Source organism: Diachasmimorpha longicaudata, chromosome 8 (genome assembly GCF_034640455.1).
Source record: "Diachasmimorpha longicaudata isolate KC_UGA_2023 chromosome 8, iyDiaLong2, whole genome shotgun sequence".
NCBI lineage: Eukaryota > Metazoa > Arthropoda > Insecta > Hymenoptera > Braconidae > Diachasmimorpha > Diachasmimorpha longicaudata.
Window position 1 is genome coordinate 4,913,833 of NC_087232.1, and position 23,742 is coordinate 4,937,574.

Sequence of the window (23,742 nt, forward strand, 5' to 3'; positions counted from 1 at the left end):
ATTCCTCGAGGCATATAATTCTGGTTTCAATTGTTCGTTCTGTACACGCCGCCTTGATACGCAATAAATTCAAGAAAGCTCATTCTCTTGGATGCATAAAAACACAAAATAATAGAAAAAATGTAAACAAATATGAAACATTTATTACAATTTTTCCAGGCATAAAATTGCCTTTTTTTTTTATCACAAAGACGACAGGACAAATTTTTAAATTCTTAATGATAAGATGAAAAATTAATGTCAATAGAAGTTATCTCTATGTACAATTGATTCAAATAGCTGATGAATTCAATAGAACAAAATAAATAGTCATTTCCGCATTTTCTATAATGTGAGATTATGTACAATTGCTATGCTTTGCAAACATCAAGTACCTCTGAACGAAAATATTCGTGTAACTAAAATTAATGTTCACAGTATTCACCAATGGCCTTTCTTAGGAATGAAGTTACATTATGTTATACAACACCTGTCTCTCAATATTATACAAACGGGGGATCTAAGAGTAATCATAATCACACTTTCGTTGTTCACCTTGTGCTCGTCCTCGTATTTTCCTATTTACACATTAGAAAATTTTACAAATCTTGTCAATTGACAGAGTTGCTTACTGTTATTATTATTTAATTTAATATATCACTTCGTAGACAGTTGCTTTCTTGTCACCGGAGCCGGTAACGATGAACTTGTCATCAGCGGAGATGTCACAGCTGAGGACTGATGAGGATTCTTTCGACTGTGAAAGAAATTTGCTTGCTAAAAATTTTTTCTTCGATTGTAGAATTTTACCAATTATCTCATTAAGAGATCCATACTCAATCCACTATATAAAATCGTCAGTGGTGGAATTTTTTGTCAATTTATTTGTGCAATTTGAAATTTGGTGACTGGAATGTGTGAATCTACACGATAAGTCCTTTCCAAATTAATAAAAGTCAATTGAATATTTCGAGACATTTGTAAAAAACAATTACCCACCTGGAATATTGATGCTCCATACGGTGTGCGCCAGGCATTAAGTAGATTATCCTTACCCGTGGAAACAAACCACTTGCCGCAGGATGCGAACCTAAGTGACAGTACACAAGAGTCGTGGAGATGCAGCTGATATTTATCACTCTTGTTGGCATGCAGGACCTCGACAAAGGAGTTCTCCATCCCAACAGCTAGCCACTCACCAGTGGGACAATAGCCAAGAGAAAATATCTGTGAAGTGAAGTCATGCTGCTGCAATTGCCTACCCTCCCTGAGATCCCAGGATCTCACAGTATTGTCCAAGCCCCCTGTCCACAATTTCCCCCCATCAGCCGATATGTCAATGCAGGAGGCGCCATCGGTATGCCCCTGGAACTGTCTCACCAGTGAGTTATTCTGAAGATCCCAAACAGCAATATTACCATCGCTACAGCACGAGAAACAGACTTTCGAGTCTGGTGATATGGCGAGAGCATAGCAAGCAGGTGCTGACGATGTTAATTCAGCCTTTATCCTCGGTGTGGGACTGGCTAAGTCCCAGATACTCAACTGACTCGCCTCCCCACCGACAATTAAAGTCCTCCCATCAGGCAAAAGCTTCACCGATCTTATGTAATTGTCTGGCTGTAGACAATCGAGTTGTGACACGGCTTTTGTTCCACCACCCTGACCAATATCCCAGACTTTGACACAACCTTTACCCCCGGTGTAGACGTATTTCGTCGGATTTGATATTGTCACAGCGCAGACAACCTCACCATGAATCAAGGTGTTCAACTGTCGTGCGTGACGGGGAATTCCGGGTGCCAGTAGGGCATCCGTTGGGAAGGGCACTGGCTGAAGCTGACCCTCACCGTTCATGTGAAATGAGTACGCACTGAAATATATTAGCAACAATTTTTATTTATCATTTTTTGAAATCAACATTTGTATATCCACGAAGGCAGAGTGACTACTTACGGTTTACCACCGGGGATGTTGCTCAAACCATTTGCTGAGGGGACCCTCACGTGACCGTCGAAACTGAGCTGGTAATTAGGAAAAACGGAATTAATATTTCGAGATAAAGTTAATGAACGGGAAATTATCATTGGATGCCCTGTGGCATATGAACCTAAACATTAAAACGTAAAAAATCATTTCCGAGCTGATCCCTTTTCCCCCGAATATCCGCCGTACACCCAACATCATTTTTCACAAATATCTGTTTGCGACGGAAAGTTTTCACATATCCTCAGAGCTTTGACCACAAATTCCGAGAAATTTCACCGTAAAATATTGGCAACTTACTAATGATGCTCTCGAATAAGATAAACTATTATAAGAAGATGGAGACTGAGGTGTCTCACTGCCTCGGGATGGTAAACCCTGATATCCCTGCAGCGCTGTTTGCTGCGAAGATGGCAGATGATAGACCCGGGACCCCAAGGCACCAGGAATTGACGCCATAGTTGGCGTACAACTGCGCGAGCCCCTCGCTGCCACTGGAGTGCTCGGCTTGTCGATCTGCAAATCATTCAATGGACTATCAATACTTTTCAATGGCAGTCCTATCTCTCATTAAATTAATCCCGGAATGTTAAGATTTGATAAAATTTTCGACTTGCTCGGGGCAAGATCTTACATCTTTACTTTTCAGTGAGGGTGTACTGCGAGCTGAGGAGCTTCCACTTCGTGATGGCGGTCGTTCCTTCACCAGTGTTGCTGCACTGGATACAACGCCAGCGTGACTTTGACCGACGATTTTCTCGAAGGTGCCGTTCTCCCGGTGGTCCGAGTGGTCACCATTCGCATGGGGCGAGGAGACCTCCTTCAAATAATTGGGTCTTATGTTTTTCGCTTTTCATGTTCATTTATGGATTAATTTTATATCAAGAATATCCGACTACTTTCATTACATTTATTCGAGCGAAATCAGAGCTTTTGGAGCTTTCGGAGATTTTACAATGAATTTATTATTCAAACTTGGCAGCTCTAATTTTTCATTGTCACATTGACGTATTCGAGCATATTTTAAAGGCAGAAAAAAAAATATGATATGTGATTGTTGCATTAAAGTAGATTTACTTCGTTAGCGACGTCCACAACAAGCTCCTGATCGCTCTTCTCGCCGTCGCTCTCCTGAAAAGCCAAACAATAAAAAATAGTTAAAACTCGACAAATCATTCAACTCATTTGAAGTACATATAGGGTTTTGATTCATCAATTGATCATTCCGAGAGGAATCAAGAGGAAGAGAGGAGAGGCTGATCCACGTGGTGCGTGTGGGTGAATACGTAACGCATTGCAGTGGTGGTGGATGCCGTAAAACCATCTGTACGCACGGCGGAAGCGATTTCGCGGTTGGTACGGATAAAGGGGATTGATTTGGGAGGCACCAAAGGCCAGCCACTCTCACCTCCAATGGGCTCAACTGTTTTAATGCCGGACTTTCAAGCCTGAAGCTTCGGGATTCAGCTCACCTTTGCATATATAATGCAGTCGATGATTTTCTACCTCCCAAAGTGCATTTGATTGATTAGCAGACGATGGAAGTCAATTGCTTTGGGGTTAAAGAATTTTTTCATTGGACTTTGTCAACCCCTCCTTAGGTTCGACTGGATCTTTGTGGGGCAAGCGATTGAAAAAATCGGAACCCAACAAATAAATAAATCGAATGTTAATTGATGTGGATCTATAGGGGTGCATAACACCTGCATTTGAGACAAAGGGTTGAGAGTTCTATGGTTTAATTATTTAAAAAAAAAAATTGACAGAAAACTTTACCCCTAATGAACAAACAGAGGTACGGACACGTCATAAGTGTCAACCGTCGCAATTAAAGTTGTAAGAAGAAAAATAAAATGGAAAAGTTTGTTACAAAATGACTTTCCATCGACAGTAAATATTGTCGGATGGAGGGTATCTCAATAAGTTGGTATTGATTTCACTGGGTTATAGTTGAGGGTGACGAGGGTTGGGGTTTTGTCGTGATGGTAGGAGCAGGGAAAAGGAGATTTGCGAGACGATGTTGAGAAGTAGATGGAGCAGAGTGGAGGGGTTGAGATAAAATTGGTGTATATTCGTCTCCTTACCCTAACCGTTCTACCGTTAAATATGATACAAATGTTATCATCCCTTCCATTCCATTCACCGTGCACTGCTTAGACCACCAACGACCGTCATCAGCCCCTCCCTCTCACCCTTATTCCTCTGCCATTCTCTTTTTGTCTTCCATCTTCGCCTCTTTTTCCTCCTTCCACCCCTTTTGTTCTCTGTCTCTTTCAACAGTTGAACACAGAGTGATAGCATTAAAGCTTGCTTGTACTCGATCAAGCAAGCTCTTCTCGTCTGTAGGTGCTTGAAAAGCCTCGAGTTGTTGTCTGTCACTTTTCCCTCATTTTATCTTTTATCCCCTTCTCAGCCCACTTTTTTTTATTTCATTTCGATGGAAAAAAATGATCTTGAGAAATAATTTATCATATCTATTTAAGGATATTGAAGTACCTGTTAGAGTTGCCCCAAGAACACACTATAGTCAGACATTTTCAATCGTCTGATTTGTCAACTTAATTGCGCGATAAAACGTTTGGGAAAATTTCTGAATATACGGCATCAGGCAAATTGCTTTCTACCGAGAATTATTTATGTTGACGGGACTTTTTATTTAATTTCCGGAACGTATAGTTAAATTGGAGGGCGAGAACGGTTGTTTTTTTTTAACCAAAAGATATTTCAATAAATTTCATTATCTTTTTTATTTTAGAGTTCTTGATCCGAGGGGACGACTTCGTTATGGAGTAGAATTTGCATAAATAATTCGTGGAAAAGAGCTGTAATTGTGAAAATATTTCGTTATTCTTTGGGGCTTAATAAATATTTTGGAACCGTTCAATATAGAGAATTCACTTCATATCCGCCATAAACTTTGAATAATAAAATTACTACGAAGTATCGGCGCATGGCAGGTCGAATATGAGTTAAATAAGAAGCTCTGACGGTCGATTAAAAAATTAGAACAGCGTCTTATGGGGGAAAGATTGTGAAAATGAATAATTGTAGGAAAAATTTGATGAACAAAGCCTTATCCTCGTGAAAGCCATTCGCATTTACATAAGAAATTTCTTCTTCCTCATTTACTCTTCTCCCCTGCAATTAACGACTTTCCCGCAGTTCGGATTTACCGCTTGCATTTCCAAACATAAATTTTGAATTCTTTTAATTTTAGATCATGAAATAAAAGATTGAAACAAATCCACTGAATTGAAAATGGTTTTGGAAAAACATAATTTCTTAACGACGTTGAATTCTCGAGTTACCCTAAATAAATAATAAACTCAGAAATCAAGGAATGTCTGATCGAACAGGTATTTCCATCCCCCCCGAATCTCGGAATACCTGAAACTCTCAGCAACTAAGCGTCAGTCTCGATTACCCCATAAAATACCCACTCCTCCCCTAAAATTATCACTTGCTCATCACTTCACCTAAGATCTACCAATTCCCCCAAATGAAACACTAAATAATAAATTTCACATTTCCCACAGATTATTTTTACTCGTTGAAGAATCGGGCGAATGGTTGGTGTGATGCAGAAGTTCTGGGGATCGTGTGGGTGGAAAAATGTCGAGGGGTGGGATAGTATAGATTTTTATGTCTGCGAGAAATACAAAATGATGGGTATAAACCTCCCGCCTCGGTTGCTATCCCTCCCTCTTCATCCGCCTCCATCCTCCCTCACCAACACCCCCCCCCCAAGCCACCCATCCCCGCCCATTCTCCATCTTTATTCCCTCAAACCCAACTCTCTCCATCCTCTTTCATTTCCACGACCCCCTTGTGTCCTCTTCGGCTCACACCAACAACTCATCCAACCCCTTACTCTCTTTTGCTTTCCATCCTCTGGCAGTTTCCACTCCACCCTAAAAACCCAACCTGAACTCACCTCCCCACTGTTCAAACCCTCGCTCCATCACGCGGAAGGTCAGAGCGAGTGTTTTGTCATCATAGCCACCCTCTTTCTCTCCTCGGCCGGAAAGGAGGAAGGGTGAGGGTGGGGGAAAAAGAGGGTGAAAGGGGTGGTTGTTTTTTTTTTGCTTCTCTATTTTTCTCTCTATTCATTTTTTTGCGAGTAAAAAATTGCTTTTTTTTATTCATTTCCTTCTTCGTTCTTCACTTCTCTACTCCACTCACAATTTTCACTTCTATTCCGTTAGTATCTCGGGGGAGGGTATGGGAGCATGGGAAGATAAACAATGGGGAAGGGTGAAATATTTTTGAACATATTAATGGAATGTAAGGGATAATTTGTAATGTTTGATGGCAATTATCCTTCTAAAAACGAGGGCGAACACCCACTAATGGGGGAACCAATAACTTATCGACTGATTGTCGTTTCTAGTTTATTTCCTTTTTTCCATCGACAAAATTATATTCAAATAGCTTTACAAGTTCCGATCCTCATGTCACACTATCGATCATAAAAAGCTCTTAATCTCATCCGTTCTTCACGAAAATGATTCTCATTCGTAGGGACTACAGTGCAATTTGTAAAATAAAAAAGGGGAGTTTTTCTTGTCATATTTTTTTATAGTTTTGTTTGTGAGTGGCCAGGTCAATTCCAAATGTTTTTCACGCAATTTAATTCGCAAATTTGATGATTGGAGATTGGTTTCTGTGATTTTGGACATCTGGAATTGAGACTAGTTTCTATTTTATTCAGAAGTTGTTAAGTTCTTGGGAAATATTTTTTTAAAAATTAGTATGGTCTTCACTCAACACTGAAAGCCTTGGATATCCATAGACAATAATATTAATAATAAATTAGTACATAATATTGAATCAGTAAATAATAGGTCGCATGACTGCAATCAAATTTGTCCACCAACTCCTCGACATAAATAAAAACTGCTCACTACCTTTCCCATTAAAGATCCCCATTCAAAACTATCATATGTACGACAATTTCAACAAAACATAAACAAATAATACCGCAAAGCATTGAAAAAAAAACGGAAATGAAAAAAAAACTGGCAAAAATGAAATGGAAAAAGATGGGTCGAGGGTTGAGATAGAAACCGAAAGAGTAAAAAAAAAAAGAATGTTGTACCGAGGGAGTAAAAGCAACCAACCAACAGCGTTGGACAGTGACGAGCTCTCCGGGTATAGCTAGGACCCACAAAATAAACTGAAACCGCCTTTATCCCCCTCCCCCCCTGCCCACCTACTCTGCCCTCATTCTTTTTATTCCTCTTTCATCCCTCCTTCTCTGTTGCACCCTCTCGATCCTTCCCGGGCACCCGGTAGCCAAATAAATTACACCGCCTCGTGACGCGAAAAAAAATCCCAACGAGTTGCGAGCGTGAGTGAACGGCTTGAAGAGGAAGCAAGAGCGACAGAGGGAGAAACTAAAAGAGATAAAAAAAAAAATTGAGGGGGCAGCACACTGGCTGGATCTGGAGTGGGAGTGGGTGGGAGAGCCGTGGTCCACTTTAATTGGTTCGACGTGGTCAGATGAAAAATTCAATCCTTTCTTTTCTCCCATTTTTACTTCACAGACACGTGGAAATCATCAGTGTTGGTGGATTGTCCAGAAAAAGTTATTTTGAAAGACTCCAAAATATCAAATCTGTCAAATTAATTGTGTAAGATAAAATGAGAAAGAAATCATGAATGGCAAGATTTTCGAAAATTTCAGTGTCATTAGGACACAATAAAAATTTTCGGAATTCGCCAAAGAATATACAGAATTTTGAACAGTGTATGTTAAAAAAAATATTGCTAAAAAGCTTTTAAAATCTCTGGAGTTATCAGTATGAAAAATGTGTGGAATCGATCCCAAGATCATTACATGAGAAATAGACAAAACCCTTGATGTTACCCCCTTCATCATGAATGGATGGTTGAACCGTGGGTTTTGAAGTCTACGATGTTGAAAGCTCATCTCCGTTGTCTGTCATGCATTGCTTGACTCGCGAATGCGACTCGTTCCATTGAAAAAGCCCAGTGTACCGTAACAAGGATCTCGAGAAAGCCAGTTCAACTATTTTAGTTGAATAAAAATTCGTATAACAAAAGTTGATGACGGGGATTAATTCGTTCCATCGCCCCTTAAGAGGATGAGGAAAATGAAAAAAAAAAAACCGAAAAAGAAGTGGACGAATGGATGTAGGAGAGACGAAGATGCGAGAAATGAAGATTGATGATGAACAACTAGAATTTCCTCGGTTGACTGTTTTAAACTGAAATACGTGGGGTTAACCAGCTGGAGAAGGGGAACGACCTGGCGACGACACGGTCTACATGTCGTAGCGGACGAAGACGAATAGACAAGTATTAAAGGTGGAGTCCCCAGGGGGAAGGAAAAAAACGTATTGCCAGAGAAAAATAATCCAATTTAGGTGGACGTTCAGTTAGAAGTAAGCGGAGAGGCTAGTGGTAAAAAAGAGATGTTCTCAGGCGTTTGAATTTTTTGCATTTCGTCTACAAATAGCCTGTACATGGAAAAACATCAATTACAACTGTTTCTAAATGTCAATGGTTTCGGCATACGATCATCGTCTCGACTAAATTATTTTGCAGAGCGTTAGAGCTCTCAGAGTAATCATTAATTAATTTAAACCTCTTTGAATCATCTGATTTACGTCTATTGACGTCCACGTCGAAAGACGAGAAGGAAATAAAAATGAAATTCCACTCACATGCCGAAGTTTCTCCTCTTTTCTCCTCTTCGCGTCCCCCTCAAGGTCAGGCGTCCTAGATCTAAACTTTTCAGAAGGTGAAATGGATCGTCTGAGCCTGTCCTCAGGTATAGCAATGGGCTTTCGGTCCTCTGGTGTACCAGGGGTAGCCCGATGTTGTTGAAGATCTGAAGATTTGAGGAGTGCTTGTGCCTGGGCTGCTACAACAGCTGCTGCTGCTACTGGATGAGGTGGTGGTGCCAGATGGGGTGGTACTCCAGCGGCCGCTGCTGCACCAGCAAAGCTCAATAGACTTGCCGGTGGCAAACTTCCCACAACAGCACTGTGGGGCAATTGTTGGGCGTGAATTTGTTGCTGTTTTAAAAATAACAGTCTGTTAAACGATTTCGATGTTAGAGGTATAATAAATTGAGTTGGTCATTGGAGAATGTCACTTACCAGGAGGTGTTGAAGACCCTGTTGTTGCTGTTGCTGTAAAATCAAAGCAAGTTTTATTAATATTAGAAGTAATGGTTAAAGTCTGATTCACTCGAATGAATGAAATACTTTTGTTCTTTGAGAAGTTCAATTACAGCTACGGAGATTGAAGGGGAAGAGGATAGAGTTGAAAATGCTTCGGATAAAAAAATACTGAGGCATTTAAAGATCGGAACTGAATGGCTTGAGTATAATATTTTTATTAGTTTTTTGGGAACCCCATGATGTATGGTAACTCTCCCGAAGGTTCGTATCATTATCTAGAGGAGAGGAAGATGGATTATGACATGTTTAGGGGTGAAAAGCAGTCTTCAATACCCAATAACCGACGTTTTAATTCTTCCCCCCTTTTAAAGGAGAACAACATTTAAAACTCACCCCGAGAATGGCATTGAGTTCGGTCATGGTGACTTGTTTGGCCCTCTCTACGGCATTAGCTACTTGCTGCTGGTGCTGAAAGCAGTCTGCCATTATAGTCCCGTCAGTAGACCATTTTGACTTGCAAAGTTACCGAGATTCCAATTATCTATTCAATCATGAGGTACAACGATTCCTCAAGTTATCAAGTCTAAAAGACCTTCTCAATTCTATAAATCGATAATAAACGGTCATGATAGTTTATGTATTTTTATCCCTATCGATTCTAATTCCAAGAATGCGTTCCAAGGGTCATAATGCGCAAATAGAAAAAGGTTCATGACAATTTTCCTCTGATAAAAACACAGGCTCACCTTTTTGTTCAATAAAAAAAATTTTTTTTAAATCAATTGAATAGTTGAATCAGCATAAATAAAAATAATGACATATTCACCTCTTGCGCTAAACAAGGCATCACCTGCGATATGATCACACTCAAGCGCTTGGCAATTTCCGTCTGAAACAAATAATTATATGTAGAATGAATGATGAAGTCGAAACTAATGGATTTTTCTTTCCTTCTTCGTCTACTTTCGACTTTATTTCCCCTGTTATTTTATTTCTCTCCGCGTCGGACAAGGATTTTCCAGACGAGAAAATATTCACTTCAAATGAATGGAAATGTGAAATAAAAAGAAATTGTAGACAATTATTATTTACTCATGTCTTCTTCTCTCTCACTTCTTGGTGAATTTACTAATCAATAGGTAAGGCAATACCATTTTTGAATTTCCTCATTGTGATGTCACTAATTATCAATTATAAACTTGAGGGTGGAGGGTCGGTTCGTGTGTTGATCATATTCTTCATACCCCTGTACAACCATAAAAATAATATTATCTCCCTAATTCCACCTGTCTCCCTAACCAAATTACAGCCCCCTGACTAACAAAATGATTCCAAAAAATTCAATCCCAAAACATTTCGAAACTCAAAAAAAAAATTAACGACTTATCCCCAGAAAAACCTACCCCCATAAAAAACCCGTTTCACCGATTGGATGCATCCCCCCTCTCCCTCCCGCTCCTCCAGCTTTTTTAATTTCCCGTGATCCACGTTCGACAGTGAAACAGAACAAAAAAAAAATGAAGAACCCCCTCTAAAAAAAAAATAAACACCACCGAACACCCGCGGAAAAATGGTTATTCCTTCTTTTCGAATGTGTTCGATGCACATGCAGCAACGATTCTCGGTGGTAAAAATAAAAAAAAAAAACGGTAAATGGGGTGGCGCAGTCCTGGCTCGGGGGTTGAGTGAGAGGAACACAGAAGCTAGAGCGAGACCCGGGGGAGGAGTGAGGAGAGCACGAGGCATTGAGATTAGCAACGGGTAAAAAAATCGATGTCATCGCTCCCCCGACCCCCTACCCACCCACTAACCCACCCTCTCGTGCACAGTGAGCCCTCGCAGGCGCGCCCGTAGAGCCAAATAAAACAACGCGACTACACGCTTGCCGCGTTGAACGAGAGCAGAGACGCGGGTGCACGCGAGGATACAGTGGAATGTACGGGAGTAACGGGGGGTGAGGATGGAAGTGGAAAAACGGGCGGGAAAAGCGACTCCATACCCACCACCCCATTCTGGATCCCGGGATGGATGGACGTGTGTATCGTACGTATAGATATATAAGGGTGGTCGGTGCATCAGCGGCGTAAAAAGAGAAACGTTGGGTTGGAAAAAAAAGGGTGGGTAGAGGTGGGGGGGTAGGGCATAGGGGAGGAAAATGGAGGGAATCGGGTACGGGGATGGGGTGGTGTCAGGCGGGGGGAGATGAGTTATATGCAATTGGTTAGACGCTGGGAGAAATGCGTTTCTGTCGTATGGAGGAGATAGGGGGTGAACTGGAGGGGTTAAAAATTCAATTAGGTTTTGTTGGATATCGTTTAGTTGATTTGAGTTGTAAGAGATGCATTAGGTGGTTCATTGATAAAGGGAATTTAATTCAAGTGGAGATGTAAGGTAATAGTTTTAGGGGGTGTAAATGAGCCGGACAAATTTAACGGAGAGAAAAGTCCTTTAAAGAATTACGTACCGGTTTCGTAATCTGTCAGTTAAAACAGTATTCAGTCAAAATTACGGTACAGTTATGTATTCTATCACTCAACGTCTGGACTTTTTCCTGAAAGTTCACTAAAAAGTGCGTAACTCTTCCGTAATTTTTACTGAATACTATTTTCACTGGCAGATTACGAAACTGACACGTAATTTTTCAAGAATTTTTCCCTCGATGAGGAGATCGCTCGGCTTGTGGAGGTTCAACATCATAAAAAAATGACAACCCACGAAAAGGGGCTGCTATAGGTGATATTTAATGATTGAAAAGTTCTCGGATGCAAAATAGAAGAAAATGACGTACTGTCCAGATGAAAAAATTCCAGGAATTTTATTGGGTGTCGGTTGTATTGTAAAAAAGATTAAATGAAGATTCATTAGTAATGCTGTTGATAAGGAAAGAATGAAGTCAATTAAAGTCCTGGGAGAACTAGAGGAAAGAATTGAATATTGATTTCTAATTGAGAATGATGCACTAACGAGGACGAGAGAGTATGAATATAAAAGAAATTTAGTCTATCTGGTTATTCATTACAACCCGCAGAGCGGTGGCGCGGTTATTTAAAGAGCGTTGAGGGTAAACTGGGACATTGCCAATAAATAGGAGTTAGTTTAGTATATGGACGGTAAAGCAGTGTGAACGCCTGAGTTGAGCGGCTGTGCGGTTGAGGCCAATGTTGGAGTGAAAAAGGGCGGAACTTCACCGCCCGAACCCTTAAATAACCCTGAATGTACCCATAAAACCCATTTACCAAAGTCAAACTAATGATTTTTGAATTAACGCAAAAACATTGTTATCCAAATGACGAAAAAACATTCAATGAAAAATTAGTTAATGAAAAAATATTGGAGCCTCTGGTTATTTATCAGTTGCTCATCGGTTCCAAAGATAACTCAACATACACTGTTCCACCACTTTCATACGTTATCGATCTCACCACCCCTTGCAAATAGAAAATCCACAGTACAAGTCTGTACATACCTACTATTTAATGAACTTACGTGCCTTCGTACCTCTGCTACTAAAACTAGTCATTTCCAACCGACAATTCCATAAACTGTACTATGAGATAAATACTCTGGCATTTTCCATATCCAACTCCATTATTATTTTATCATAACTACTGATAGTAGATCGATAATCCATGCACTCATGAAAGTGTAAAAAAATTGTTAACAAAAAATCCGAAAGAATTACCTGTTTATGCATCTCCATGTTGAGCCCATAAGACATCTCGTAGTACTGCAACAATTAAAAGAATCAAAAAATGTTAATTGACTAATCTACTAACGAATAAAAAAATATTCATTGACTAATCTGCTATGAAAATAACGAATTTATCTCATTCGAGTTTAAATTCCTTGTTATTGCTGTTCAGGCATTTAAATTTTTTATTTAACAGCTAGACTATCCTATATTTTTCATTTCCATTATTATTATTGCTGCGTTATCATGGTGGAAAAAATCATCCTCCAGTAGAGTTCGATCGTTCCCTGAAAATCGTTTTTTCCTACGGTAAACAGTAGAATACTGGTAATTTACTTGTGAATGGTAAAAAGGTAAATAGCTTGTGGAAAACTCCTCAAGATATATGTCTAGAAAATAATTTTTTGTAAGATTGTTCCTATGTATTCATAGATAATATGCATAATAGCCCTCAGCTATTGAAAAAAATGTTAACTAGCTGTACTACACAGTTTAAGAGATCATAAAAAATGAAACGCGGGTTTCTAACACGCAAGGGATAGACTAAGCAATGAAGGGGATGGGTTCCCTCGAATGAAATTTTTCATTTCATGAGGAAACAATTCCTACGATGTTGTTAAGGAACGAATTCATAATAGATTCATAAATTCCAAACAACATGATTTTTCCGAAAATTCTGTGCTAGATACTTTCCTCAATATTCGACTCTGTAGATGACAATTCCGTCAAAGTATTTCTTATCATCGGACTTAGGAGATTATACCCCTGAGATTTACCCCTTCACTGTACCACCTCTACCCCTGAAACCCGTGAGCACAATCCCCTCAGTTCCTGATCCAAGTGCTTGATTCCAGTAATTAATTGATAAATAATTTTATATTCGTTTCGACTATTCTTGTTTTAATCAGCACCACATAATCATGATAAAACCCAGTGACTTATGCAACTGGACTAAATTTAGTTATTTAATTTTTTGTTAATAGATCAGTAGTGAAGTGGTAAAAGAAGATAAATCACTTTTGGTTGTTGACGAGTTTTTGAAGAATTTTCAGAATCCAGAGGAGATCCCACATTTATTTATCGCGCATATTTTTTTTCTTCAACTGTAAATAGTGTATATACCAAAGTGTTATTAATAACAATCGTCTTAAAAAACAGTCTCGAGTCACGTCAACGTACGATCGTTACCTTAAACCCCGTATGAGTTCTCAAAGTTTCTTACAACTTGTTTTTTACGTGTGGAAAATTTCGTAAAATACCGGATATCCCCCACCTCCGTGCCACGATATGAGCAGTAGAAAGTAAGCTTATAGTTTCGAATTAGACCATTACCGGCAAAAGTGGGCACAGGGGTTGGGGTAACAAGACCTAGTCCAAAGGTAATCACGAAAAGTGAAGGTAAGAAACTGTAGAGTCCAACAAAATGTGGACACAATCACCGACTATTCACCGCCCTTACACATACACACCCCCACGTTAAACGCATTTTAAAACTATATCTGTGTAATACTTACCAGGGAGTCTGACAAACTCTCGACACAACCACTCCGTCTTCTTTCATCCCTCTCTAACACCCACAACAACCCCCATTCTCTGTCTTCGTTTACTTTGGTGATATCGATTACCAGCTCAACTCACTTCTCCCCACCCTGCATCCCACGGCGTCATCCCCCACTACAGCACCGTGTTCACCCCCAACCCCTGCTATACCTCTTACCACAGTCGCTCTTACTTTCCCTGTGTCTCGGTGTTGCATTGGTGTAGCAGTTTACCAGCCCTGGGTATAGATATCGCATACAAATGCACCCCAGAAAACACGTACACAGGGGGTGAATTCACACTACCCTCCCCCTAACCCATCATCTATGTGTCTTCCTCCGTCTTCGTGGGCTTTGTCACTCGGAGTGAAATAGTATCTATGCGCCTGTTTCTTGTGCTTCTGTGACGATCATCGTTATCGCGGGAGGAGCAAACCGGTGGATTAATTACCTTTATCTCTGCATCAACGTCACTTTCCGGGGTTATTGTATTTTTTAATATTTTTCTTTCGAGAGTCGAGGGTTTTTTTAATGGTTTTGACGGAATACTCGGGTCTCTGGAGGTGTTCAAGTTCTATCAATTACGCTGGGGTACGAGGGTGGAGAGGAGTAATTAGATTGTTTTGATACTTCTTCTGGAGATAATCTTCTTTTTTGATGTTTCCCGAAGAGCTGAGGGAGGCACAAACGAGAGGACGTGAGTGGCTGCCTCGTTTGATTTGATATAACGAATTTTTGAAGCGCGTTCTCCTTGGAATTAGTCGATATAAGTCGAAAAGAGCAGGGGGTTTCCTTGGTGGGGTGGTTTTCTTGATATTGAGAGTGAAACATTTTTTTTGATCTAATAGTGTCAGTGCTCCAGAAGACGATTTTGAACCGCGCTACAGACTCACGCATCGCAGTATTTCATTCAGGGAGGCATTCAATTTCCTCCCCAACCCCGTAGGAGCAGTCCTACTGCCACATTACTTAGTAACATTTGTAATCCTGTATAAAAACGTGGTGAAACCGTTTTAGGTCACCGCGGGCTATTCCCCCAAACCATGTCATGACTTACCATCACGTAGTGCCTCTGTACCTCAGTTTTTTCGCTGACTAATTTCTCGTAGTCAAGTTTCAACCTGAAAAAAATAATAAACGATTGGTTTTTCGTCAGACTGAGTCCTAAAATATAGCAACAAGTTGTTGGAAACTAAACAGTAGAAATGGAAAATGATAATACTTACGAATGGTACTGCTGTTGCATAAAATTGAATTCCTCTTTGATTCTTTCGCAAGTATCAGCAACCGTGAATTTCAGACCGCCCGCAGCCGTGCCGCTTCCACCGCCACCCTGTCAACAATTGAAATGTTGAGAATATGATTAATTTTCTCGTACTGAGATGAGAGGTGTGCTAATTGCAATATCGAACCAAAGATAATGGAAAATCATTTTTTTAGATATTTCAATTATTTTTGTGCACAGACCTGAACATTTTTCTTTCAAGAAACTTCACGAATGGAATGAGCCTTTCTTCATAACTAGTTAGACTCATTTGCAAAAACATGAAATTCCAACACCTTTTGTTTTTTAATAAAATAATAAAATAATTCCCAGTGCATTTTTTCAATTTTCCAATTTCGAGTGGAACCACATTCCAATGTCCTCGGATCGTCACACGCAACCCCAACTATTGTTATCACCCCATCACCTCCCCCATTCAATGACGAATTCGTCCGCAAAACTGGGATATGTGATCTCCTATTGATTGCACAATCGAAAGTGGCAAATGGTTGGAATTTTAAACTTTTCGTCAGTGTACGCGCATTTACCCGACGGTGAAAATCATTTGGCCACTTGTTGATCCGCATGGGGATAGGAGGGATAGACCGTGATCGTGGGGGTTGGTTCTCACAGGAGCCAGGAAATATACGATTGGGGTCACTCTAAGCGGAGTGGGAGAGGGAAGAGAAGGGGGAGAAAAACGAGATTTTAACTTGTTGCAATCATCAAACGCAACAGTCATCAACGAATTTGTGCATTTAACAGGGTACATTTATCCTAATCCTCCCCAAAATAGGCAATTTTTTTTACGCACATTTTTTTTTCCACTTTGAAGCGAATTGCATGGAAGGGTTGGCATGCATTAACAGGAAAAAAATGGGGAATGAAAAAACATGGTGAGCTTTTCAATTTTCATTTTCCTTTAAAATCGATGGCAGGCAATTCGACGAACAATCAACTGAGGACACAATTTGATTAGTGATTGTCATTCCCTGGAATTTAATTTTTTTTTGTATTCCAATGAGAGTTCAGTGGAAATACATGGGATATATTTTTTTTTTCGTTCAATGGAGTTGACGCTCTCCTTTCCCTATCGTCATTCGTTTGATCCAGGTAGCAACGTCACTACAATTTTAACAGCAATCTGTTGGGTTATCCTCGCCTTTGACGTTAGTTGGGAGAATATTTGGGATTTCCATGAAATAACAAAGGAAATTTTGTAATTCCATCAAGTTATTTTAGGAAATTAGCGAAATATTCAAGTTGTGGAGTCTAGAGATGTGGAAATATCTCCAAGACGTCTGCAGAGTCAACTCATTCGCAGGTGAATAAAGTTTCTTCAATGAAAGTTTGACATTTGGAAATATTCTACTAGTTTTCGCATCGAATTAATGTTGTAATTAACTAGAAATTTTCTATTGATATTGCAGTTTAATATCAACATTGTTGCACTTGTTAGTTAGCTACGAAACGATGTAAGAAGAATGTCAAATAAACAATTCAAAAACGTTCTGGATCAATTATTATTAAATTCGTCAATTTGCGTCAAATATCTTCATCTTCAGGTAATTAATTCACTAAAAGTAATCGTCAAATTATTTCCAGTTGCAACTTATCATTCTAAAGAGTCCAAAGCACGTATGAGCAATAAAATGTGCAATCTGTATGCGTCAGTAAATTATTTAATTTCTATAACATGGAAATAAGGAAAATCAATAAATAGTAAATCTCAACAAATTCTAGATCTCTAATTTTAAAAAATTGACATTCTCACCTCTTAAAAATGCTCTTCTCGTCCCAAAGAGAAGAAAAATTACAGTAAAAATAAAGTGAAAAGCAGAACGAGAAAAAGGATGAAAAAAAAAAACATCAAGAAAAAAATTTTTGTCCCTAGGTAATGCACAACGCGGCTGCCGCACAAAGCGTTCCGTGGCGCACGGAGTTTGCACATTGTTTGCTGGCGAATATACTCCCAAGAGCGTAGACCCCTCACCCCTCATCTCACTTATTGCCCACCCACTCCACTTGCATATAAATATGAAAAATAAAGAGCGAGGAAACGGAAGAACACAGGGGCACATCGGTCTTCCGACATTTTGGAAAATCATTTTATCTCAGAACTCGAGAAAAATGAGATGTGTACTTGTGGCAAGATATACATAGCAATGTGAGAGTAAATAAGACATTTTAAAAATCATCATATAAATGAATAAATATCTTCTCTGAAGTTAATGGATATTTGGTAAAAAAAAGAATTCCCCTGACTTGACATAGAATTTGTTCAGTTCCATTATAATTTACTTCGAACAATAAAGGTCGTGTTGGTTGATACGATGTATTTATGTATTTAGTCATAGAAGTATATATAATGACGATTTTTCTATAAATGAATGAATGAACTGATGGTTCACTTAGATAATAATCTCTTGACAAAACAAATTTTTCCTGTCAGCGTAAATTGGGGTGAATTTCTCGGTGTAATCAACAAGTTGTTTGATTGGATAAAAAGTGGAGCAATCAAAACTTGTGAGAGACCATGACTTTTGTGGACCCTTTGGCGTCTCACATTTATGTTGCTTTATCTTCGACCCTCAGTTTGACAAATAATTATCTAATTTATATAGAAGATAAGTTGAGGATCACAAGGGTGGCAAAGTTCATAAGAGGGATATAAGTCTTTTCGAACATTTTTGGTAAAAAAAACTAATAAAATGTCGTTTTAAAAACTTCCAAAACTTTATTCTCCCCATAAATCGTCACCAACAATTTACCCCACCCATCAATAAAATCTACAATAGTCGAAATGTTTAGTAATAAAAAAATCTACAACTTAATAAATCCCTCGAGAATCAATCCCCAAAGTTTACAAATGCATGAGTGACGAGACAACCCTCGGTGTTAGATAGATCGAAAAACTTGAAGAGTGGAAGTGAAGAAGGAAGTGTAGAGCAAACAATTACCCTATCCTTGGCTATTAAGTTCCTCCCCTCCAGGCTTCATAAATACGTCTAACCGAGGGAGAAAAATGTATTAAAAGAGAAGGATGACAAACTAAGGATCGAGGGGATTAACCAGTGGCATTCACACCTTCTTTTCAATCAAGATTTAATGTACAGACACGTTAGCATTTGTGTATTTAATCAAAAAAATTAACAATTGTTCACCCGCATTCAATTACAGTCGTTTCATAAATTACCTAGATATAAAAATTTATTTTCCACCTATTTTTTTATTCTTTTCATTCCCCCTTTTACCTCATTTCTAGTGCGATCTTTCCTCTTCTTGGGATGATTAGAAATTAACAGAATAATAGCGAGCTATCGTTCATTATTATAAAGATAAACGTACCCTCAATTTTGGGTAATTTAATACTCAATGATTCAGGCCACTTTTGAATTTTGGATTATTTATGACTCTAAATTACGCGTACGACGAAGCAACGGAATGAGGATTTATTACCCCTATAAATAAAAAATTTAATACTCATCAAAAGACACACAAATTTCTTCCAAATTTCCTTCTAAACCGCGTAATTCCACGAATATATGAGAACTGCCCCTACCACGAATATAAAATAATTCAAATTAGAAATGTTATGGTGATGAGAATTGAATCTGAATCATTAAAGTGAATCATCGATGAAGTCTGTCCGTTCAAATATCCAATGGTTAATTGAACGTGTTCATTTTATTCTGCATTGAATTTACAGTGTACTGAATGAATTTATTTATATTCTACTCTCTGTAAAGTAAGAAAGCAATAGTTCGTTCATAAATCCGTGTTAACCCGCGGCCTTTACCTCATGGACTGTTGCATCCGAATGCCTTTGTGTTCAACCACCATAATATTATTACGATCATTACCATGTATAGAAATAACCAATTAATTATCATTTTTACTTACGGCAGCGGCTGGGTGTCTGGCCGGTGCGGGATACATCTTACTCTTGCCCTTAATCACGCAATATTTCTCGGAATAAATCAGTCATTGGACCACATTATGAGTACTCCCACGTGCAACACACAATCACCATCACGCACATCACTTCGTATCTCACAAATTAATGTTCAATAGTTGTAATGAGGCGAAACCTTTGGAAAATTGTAACTTTACAGATTGATACACGTCACATGTAATATCACATGATAAATATATTAAAACTGAGGTATGATAAATGCAGATTCGCTGCTGTATCAATTAACTCAGTTGTCACCGGGTTTTAAGACTGTATTTAGCAATGAAACACTCTCCCTTCAATTTCGTATCACTTCTTTGCTCAGATTGATATCGCCTCCTACCCTCACTGCACCCCCTCGAAGGACACTTTTCACCTCGTTACAACGACGCGTCGCTTCCTACTCGTAGGTCTTCTGCACCATAAATCTTTTTCACTTTCTCGTCGATTATATTTCCTCTCAATTATTGTGCCTGCCTCATTCGTACTGCCATTTAGTGATGTTCAAAATTTATCACTAATTCTTTCAGATGCTGAGGAGTCGACTGTGCACCTGAATGGTAAAAAAATAGAGAATGAAACAATGGAAACGTATAATTAGAGAATGTAATTAAATCAAATAGTGATAGGGAAGTTGGCAGGGAGTTTCATTGTTTATACCAGCGAATAAAAAGCCAATTGCTCCAATTTTTATAACCCACGGTAATAACTCCTTACGACGTGATTAATTGCCAATGTGTGCTAGATAAAGGCATTTTTTTTCTCTTAACGCTGACAGAACATATAACTCTTGTTGGTCATTCCCTTCAAATAACTATTCAATACGTGAATCAAATTAAAATGGATAAAATGCTACCATGAACGATTAATTCGCAACAATATGAAAATTCAACTGTTAGTAATTTAATGTAGTCACCAGTCAACAAATCTTCTACTTCCAAGATTCAATCAAAAGTTTATACTTATTCCCGAGTTAACTTGAACGAAATATTTCTAAATAAAATTGATACGAATTTTTTTCTCCAGAACTATATTTGAAAAATATCAAATTATCGTAAGACAAATAAGTTTAAATGCGTTAAATTATTATTCATCGCAAGAGACTTCGGAAGTTCTGAAGTTGGGGCCCAGGGACCTATACCTTTTAATCCAATGAAATGCGATAATTAAGGTAAATAGGCTAATCATTGAATGTCAAGAGAAATTCGAATTTCGTGATAAGACTCGCGAAGAAAAATATTCATAAAAAACTACCAAAGTCATCATTGACTCACCGATGAGAAAATCATATCAGAAGCTTCAACTGACGGTATTCTGCATTAACAATTTCCAACAATCAACAAATCCCCCTTCCCACCAACACCCCATGCTAAGAACCAAACAACCGCATGGTCACATAGTTTAATCTGTTATGTGCTCGATTTAACGAGTTGAGAGTGAGACACAATCTATTTGCGTTGTCTTTATGTCGGCCTCATAATTCATCACTTGGACTAGCAATCGTTTTACACATCTGTATTGCATTAGCCATCGAAAGCTCAAGTAAACCGCCAACATCTCCCCAAACTTTCAATCCAGCCTGCGTTAATCCCGCCAAAAAAAATGTCCCACTGAGCAATTAACCAATCAACCCAACGCATTAACACAACACCCCCCGACCTAATGACTCCCAACGATAAAATAACAACAATATACCTCGTGAAATGATAGCCGATGAGCGGATGATGATTGACATATTTCCTCCATAATTCATCGAACAACAAATCACCAAAACTGTGACATAACATGTGATGAAGAGTATGATGACCAGATCAAGACAATTTTACACTTGTTATTAATCCCCCGTTGGGATTCGTTTGACAGGCGTGTGACTAATTAAAACGCGTGGTATATGGACGATTCAACCTCGGAGATGATGTACTTGGTGCAACGAACAACGCTCGACTGAGCCATACCACCGGCGGGGGGTAGGGGGTTAAGGAGGTGGGGAGGGAGCCGCACGAATGTGAACTGGGATATGACGGGAAACGTGTGAACGCCGCTTGCCGCCGCGATGGAAACACCAATGGAGACGAGCGTTCACCACTACCAACATCACTGCGGAGATTAACACAAACACGAGGGGAGAGCGCCCGAGGTCTTTCCTGGTACCCTTCCCCTCCTCCTTCAGCCTGCCCTTCCCACCCCCATCAACACAAATTTACGCTGTCTCTGTTCGCTATCAAGCATGCTAACGCCTTTGTGTCCTCTCTCAATAATCTATTCGGCGTGCACTTCATACGAAATATCATGGTTTTACCATTCACTGGTCATCCAAATAACGGCTCCATAATTTCTACCTCAAAAATCTTTTTTTTTTTTCTGTAAAAAGGTAAATTTTTAGAAGGGCTCAGGGGTGTGCGTAAAACGCCGGTTTTCCGCACGGAGTGGGTAAAGTTTAGGAGGTGGGGTAAAGCACTAACGAGATGAAAAGCGAAAGAAAGGGGTCAGGGTAAAGGAGAAAGTGGGACTTTACGCACTTGTATCGAAAGATTTTATTTCATGTTTTTTGGTGGCTTGAGGGGGCGGCTTAGAATAGGAAAGCGACAGATAAATAATGGGACAAGTAGACGTTATCGTTATTAAGAGATATACAAGTGAAATGTTGAATTATGGTGTCTCCTGGTGGGCTGGAAGGGCGTGGAGACCGTGGAATTGTGGATTTATGGAACACTCAATATTAAGATCTGCGATAACAAGTACTTGGCACGAGACATTACCGTATATCAAAATTCGGCTTCGCCTGAGATAAATACTAATCTCTCACTTCTGTTTAATATTGGAGAATGCGACGACTGTTGGTTTAATATTAGAACACGGAGAGAAATCTTCCGAAATAATTACGAAACTCGCAATTTGCTTATTGATTATGTAATCGACTTGGAAATTTCACGCGATCGTATCGCGATTTTTCACAGACAATTCAGAGAAAAATTATGGAACATTTCTGTCTGTGTAATTAAAATAATCTATTTCCATACTAGTGTAGAAAAGTAGTCTTCATCGGAGTGAGGGGTATAACACTGTCCAACTTGACATACCTTATGCGCCTTAAATTGTTGCGATTTTGGAGTCTCGCAAAAAAATTATCAACATCTTAATTTCCATCTCTTTAGAACATGTAAACTGTCCATACGAATGCCTGACGTATCATGTATTTGACGCAAGACATGACCGCAACTCCAAACGTAAATTCATCTAAAAAGTGTCTTCGGGATTCGAAAACAGCTGAGACATGAATAATTTACTCCCAGTCGCACATCATAAAATCAATTGACACAGATATAGGAGATGGAAGACGTCAATGGTTGGCTACAGTTCGTATGTCTACACGCGCCACGTACTTATCTATGTATAATAGCGCATGGTGGAACTAATCGTATTATTGGGTGTTCGGGTGAATTGTGCTCGTGACGTGATCGGCAAACAGAGAAGAGGTCGAGAAAAGCAAAAAGATCTTCAACTGAGTATGAACATGAAATTTTATTGTGTAACATACGTTTGAAGAGCTTTCGATTATTGTTGGAACCGGTTCATTTAGTTTTAGGGGTTGAAAAAAATCCCTTGAGATATCTATAATTATTTAATTATCAACCACAGATGGACTCAATATTCGTCTATAAATCTGTATAGCTTTATAATTATTATTATGGCTAAATGGGACAAAAATGGAAATTCTACAATGGTCAATAACTTGTAAATCACAGAGGATTTTTCATTTTCGCATTAAAACTCTTCCCCCTAATTATTATTATCACATAAAGGATCCATTGTCCTGAGGCAACTTGAGAATCGATAGACAGGTAGATCCTTGAATTGAAACAACTTTAAACAAAAGTCAAAGAAATTTTTCATTTTATAAATAAAAATTCTGGACTAAAAGTTTCTGATTTTCAGGAAATGTTGAGTTCACATTTGCAATGTCCATAATTCTCCTTACACCTGTTGAGACGTGGTAACCCTCATGAAGAAAGGGTAGTTCCAAATAAAAAAAAACAAAAAATAATGTTTCCCTTATTCATTAAAATAAAAATCAGAAATCAGATCATTTAAATCGAATTAAAAAAACAATAGAAACCGGTGGCGCCCCCCACACGCTTCCACTACAACTCATATCGCATCCAATCCTTATCTCCAAT

General features: G+C 39.0%; 1 protein-coding gene across 4 annotated transcripts; it reads right to left on the reverse strand.

The window, feature by feature from the left end:
* Positions 1-123: 123 nt before the first annotated feature.
* LOC135165000 (protein groucho) lies at positions 124-21,678 on the reverse strand. 4 transcript variants are annotated; one of them, XM_064125851.1, is made up of 15 exons: positions 21,260-21,678; positions 19,513-20,117; positions 15,572-15,678; positions 15,403-15,466; positions 12,799-12,843; positions 9,943-10,005; positions 9,510-9,584; positions 9,093-9,125; positions 8,655-9,008; positions 3,043-3,096; positions 2,600-2,782; positions 2,266-2,481; positions 1,936-2,003; positions 979-1,852; positions 124-736 (listed from the first exon to the last, which is right to left on the reverse strand). In XM_064125851.1, exons 2-15 carry the CDS (start codon positions 19,546-19,548, stop codon positions 629-631), a joined length of 2,280 nt encoding a protein of 759 aa, XP_063981921.1. In that variant the 5' UTR covers positions 19,549-20,117; positions 21,260-21,678; the 3' UTR covers positions 124-628. The 4 variants fall into 4 exon arrangements, with proteins under 4 accessions (XP_063981921.1, XP_063981920.1, XP_063981923.1 ...); XM_064125850.1 differs by having other exon boundaries at positions 2,600-2,785; positions 21,260-21,670; XM_064125853.1 differs by lacking the exons at positions 15,403-15,466; positions 15,572-15,678; positions 19,513-20,117; positions 21,260-21,678 and having other exon boundaries at positions 2,600-2,785; positions 9,510-9,595; positions 12,799-12,837.
* Positions 21,679-23,742: the final 2,064 nt, after the last annotated feature.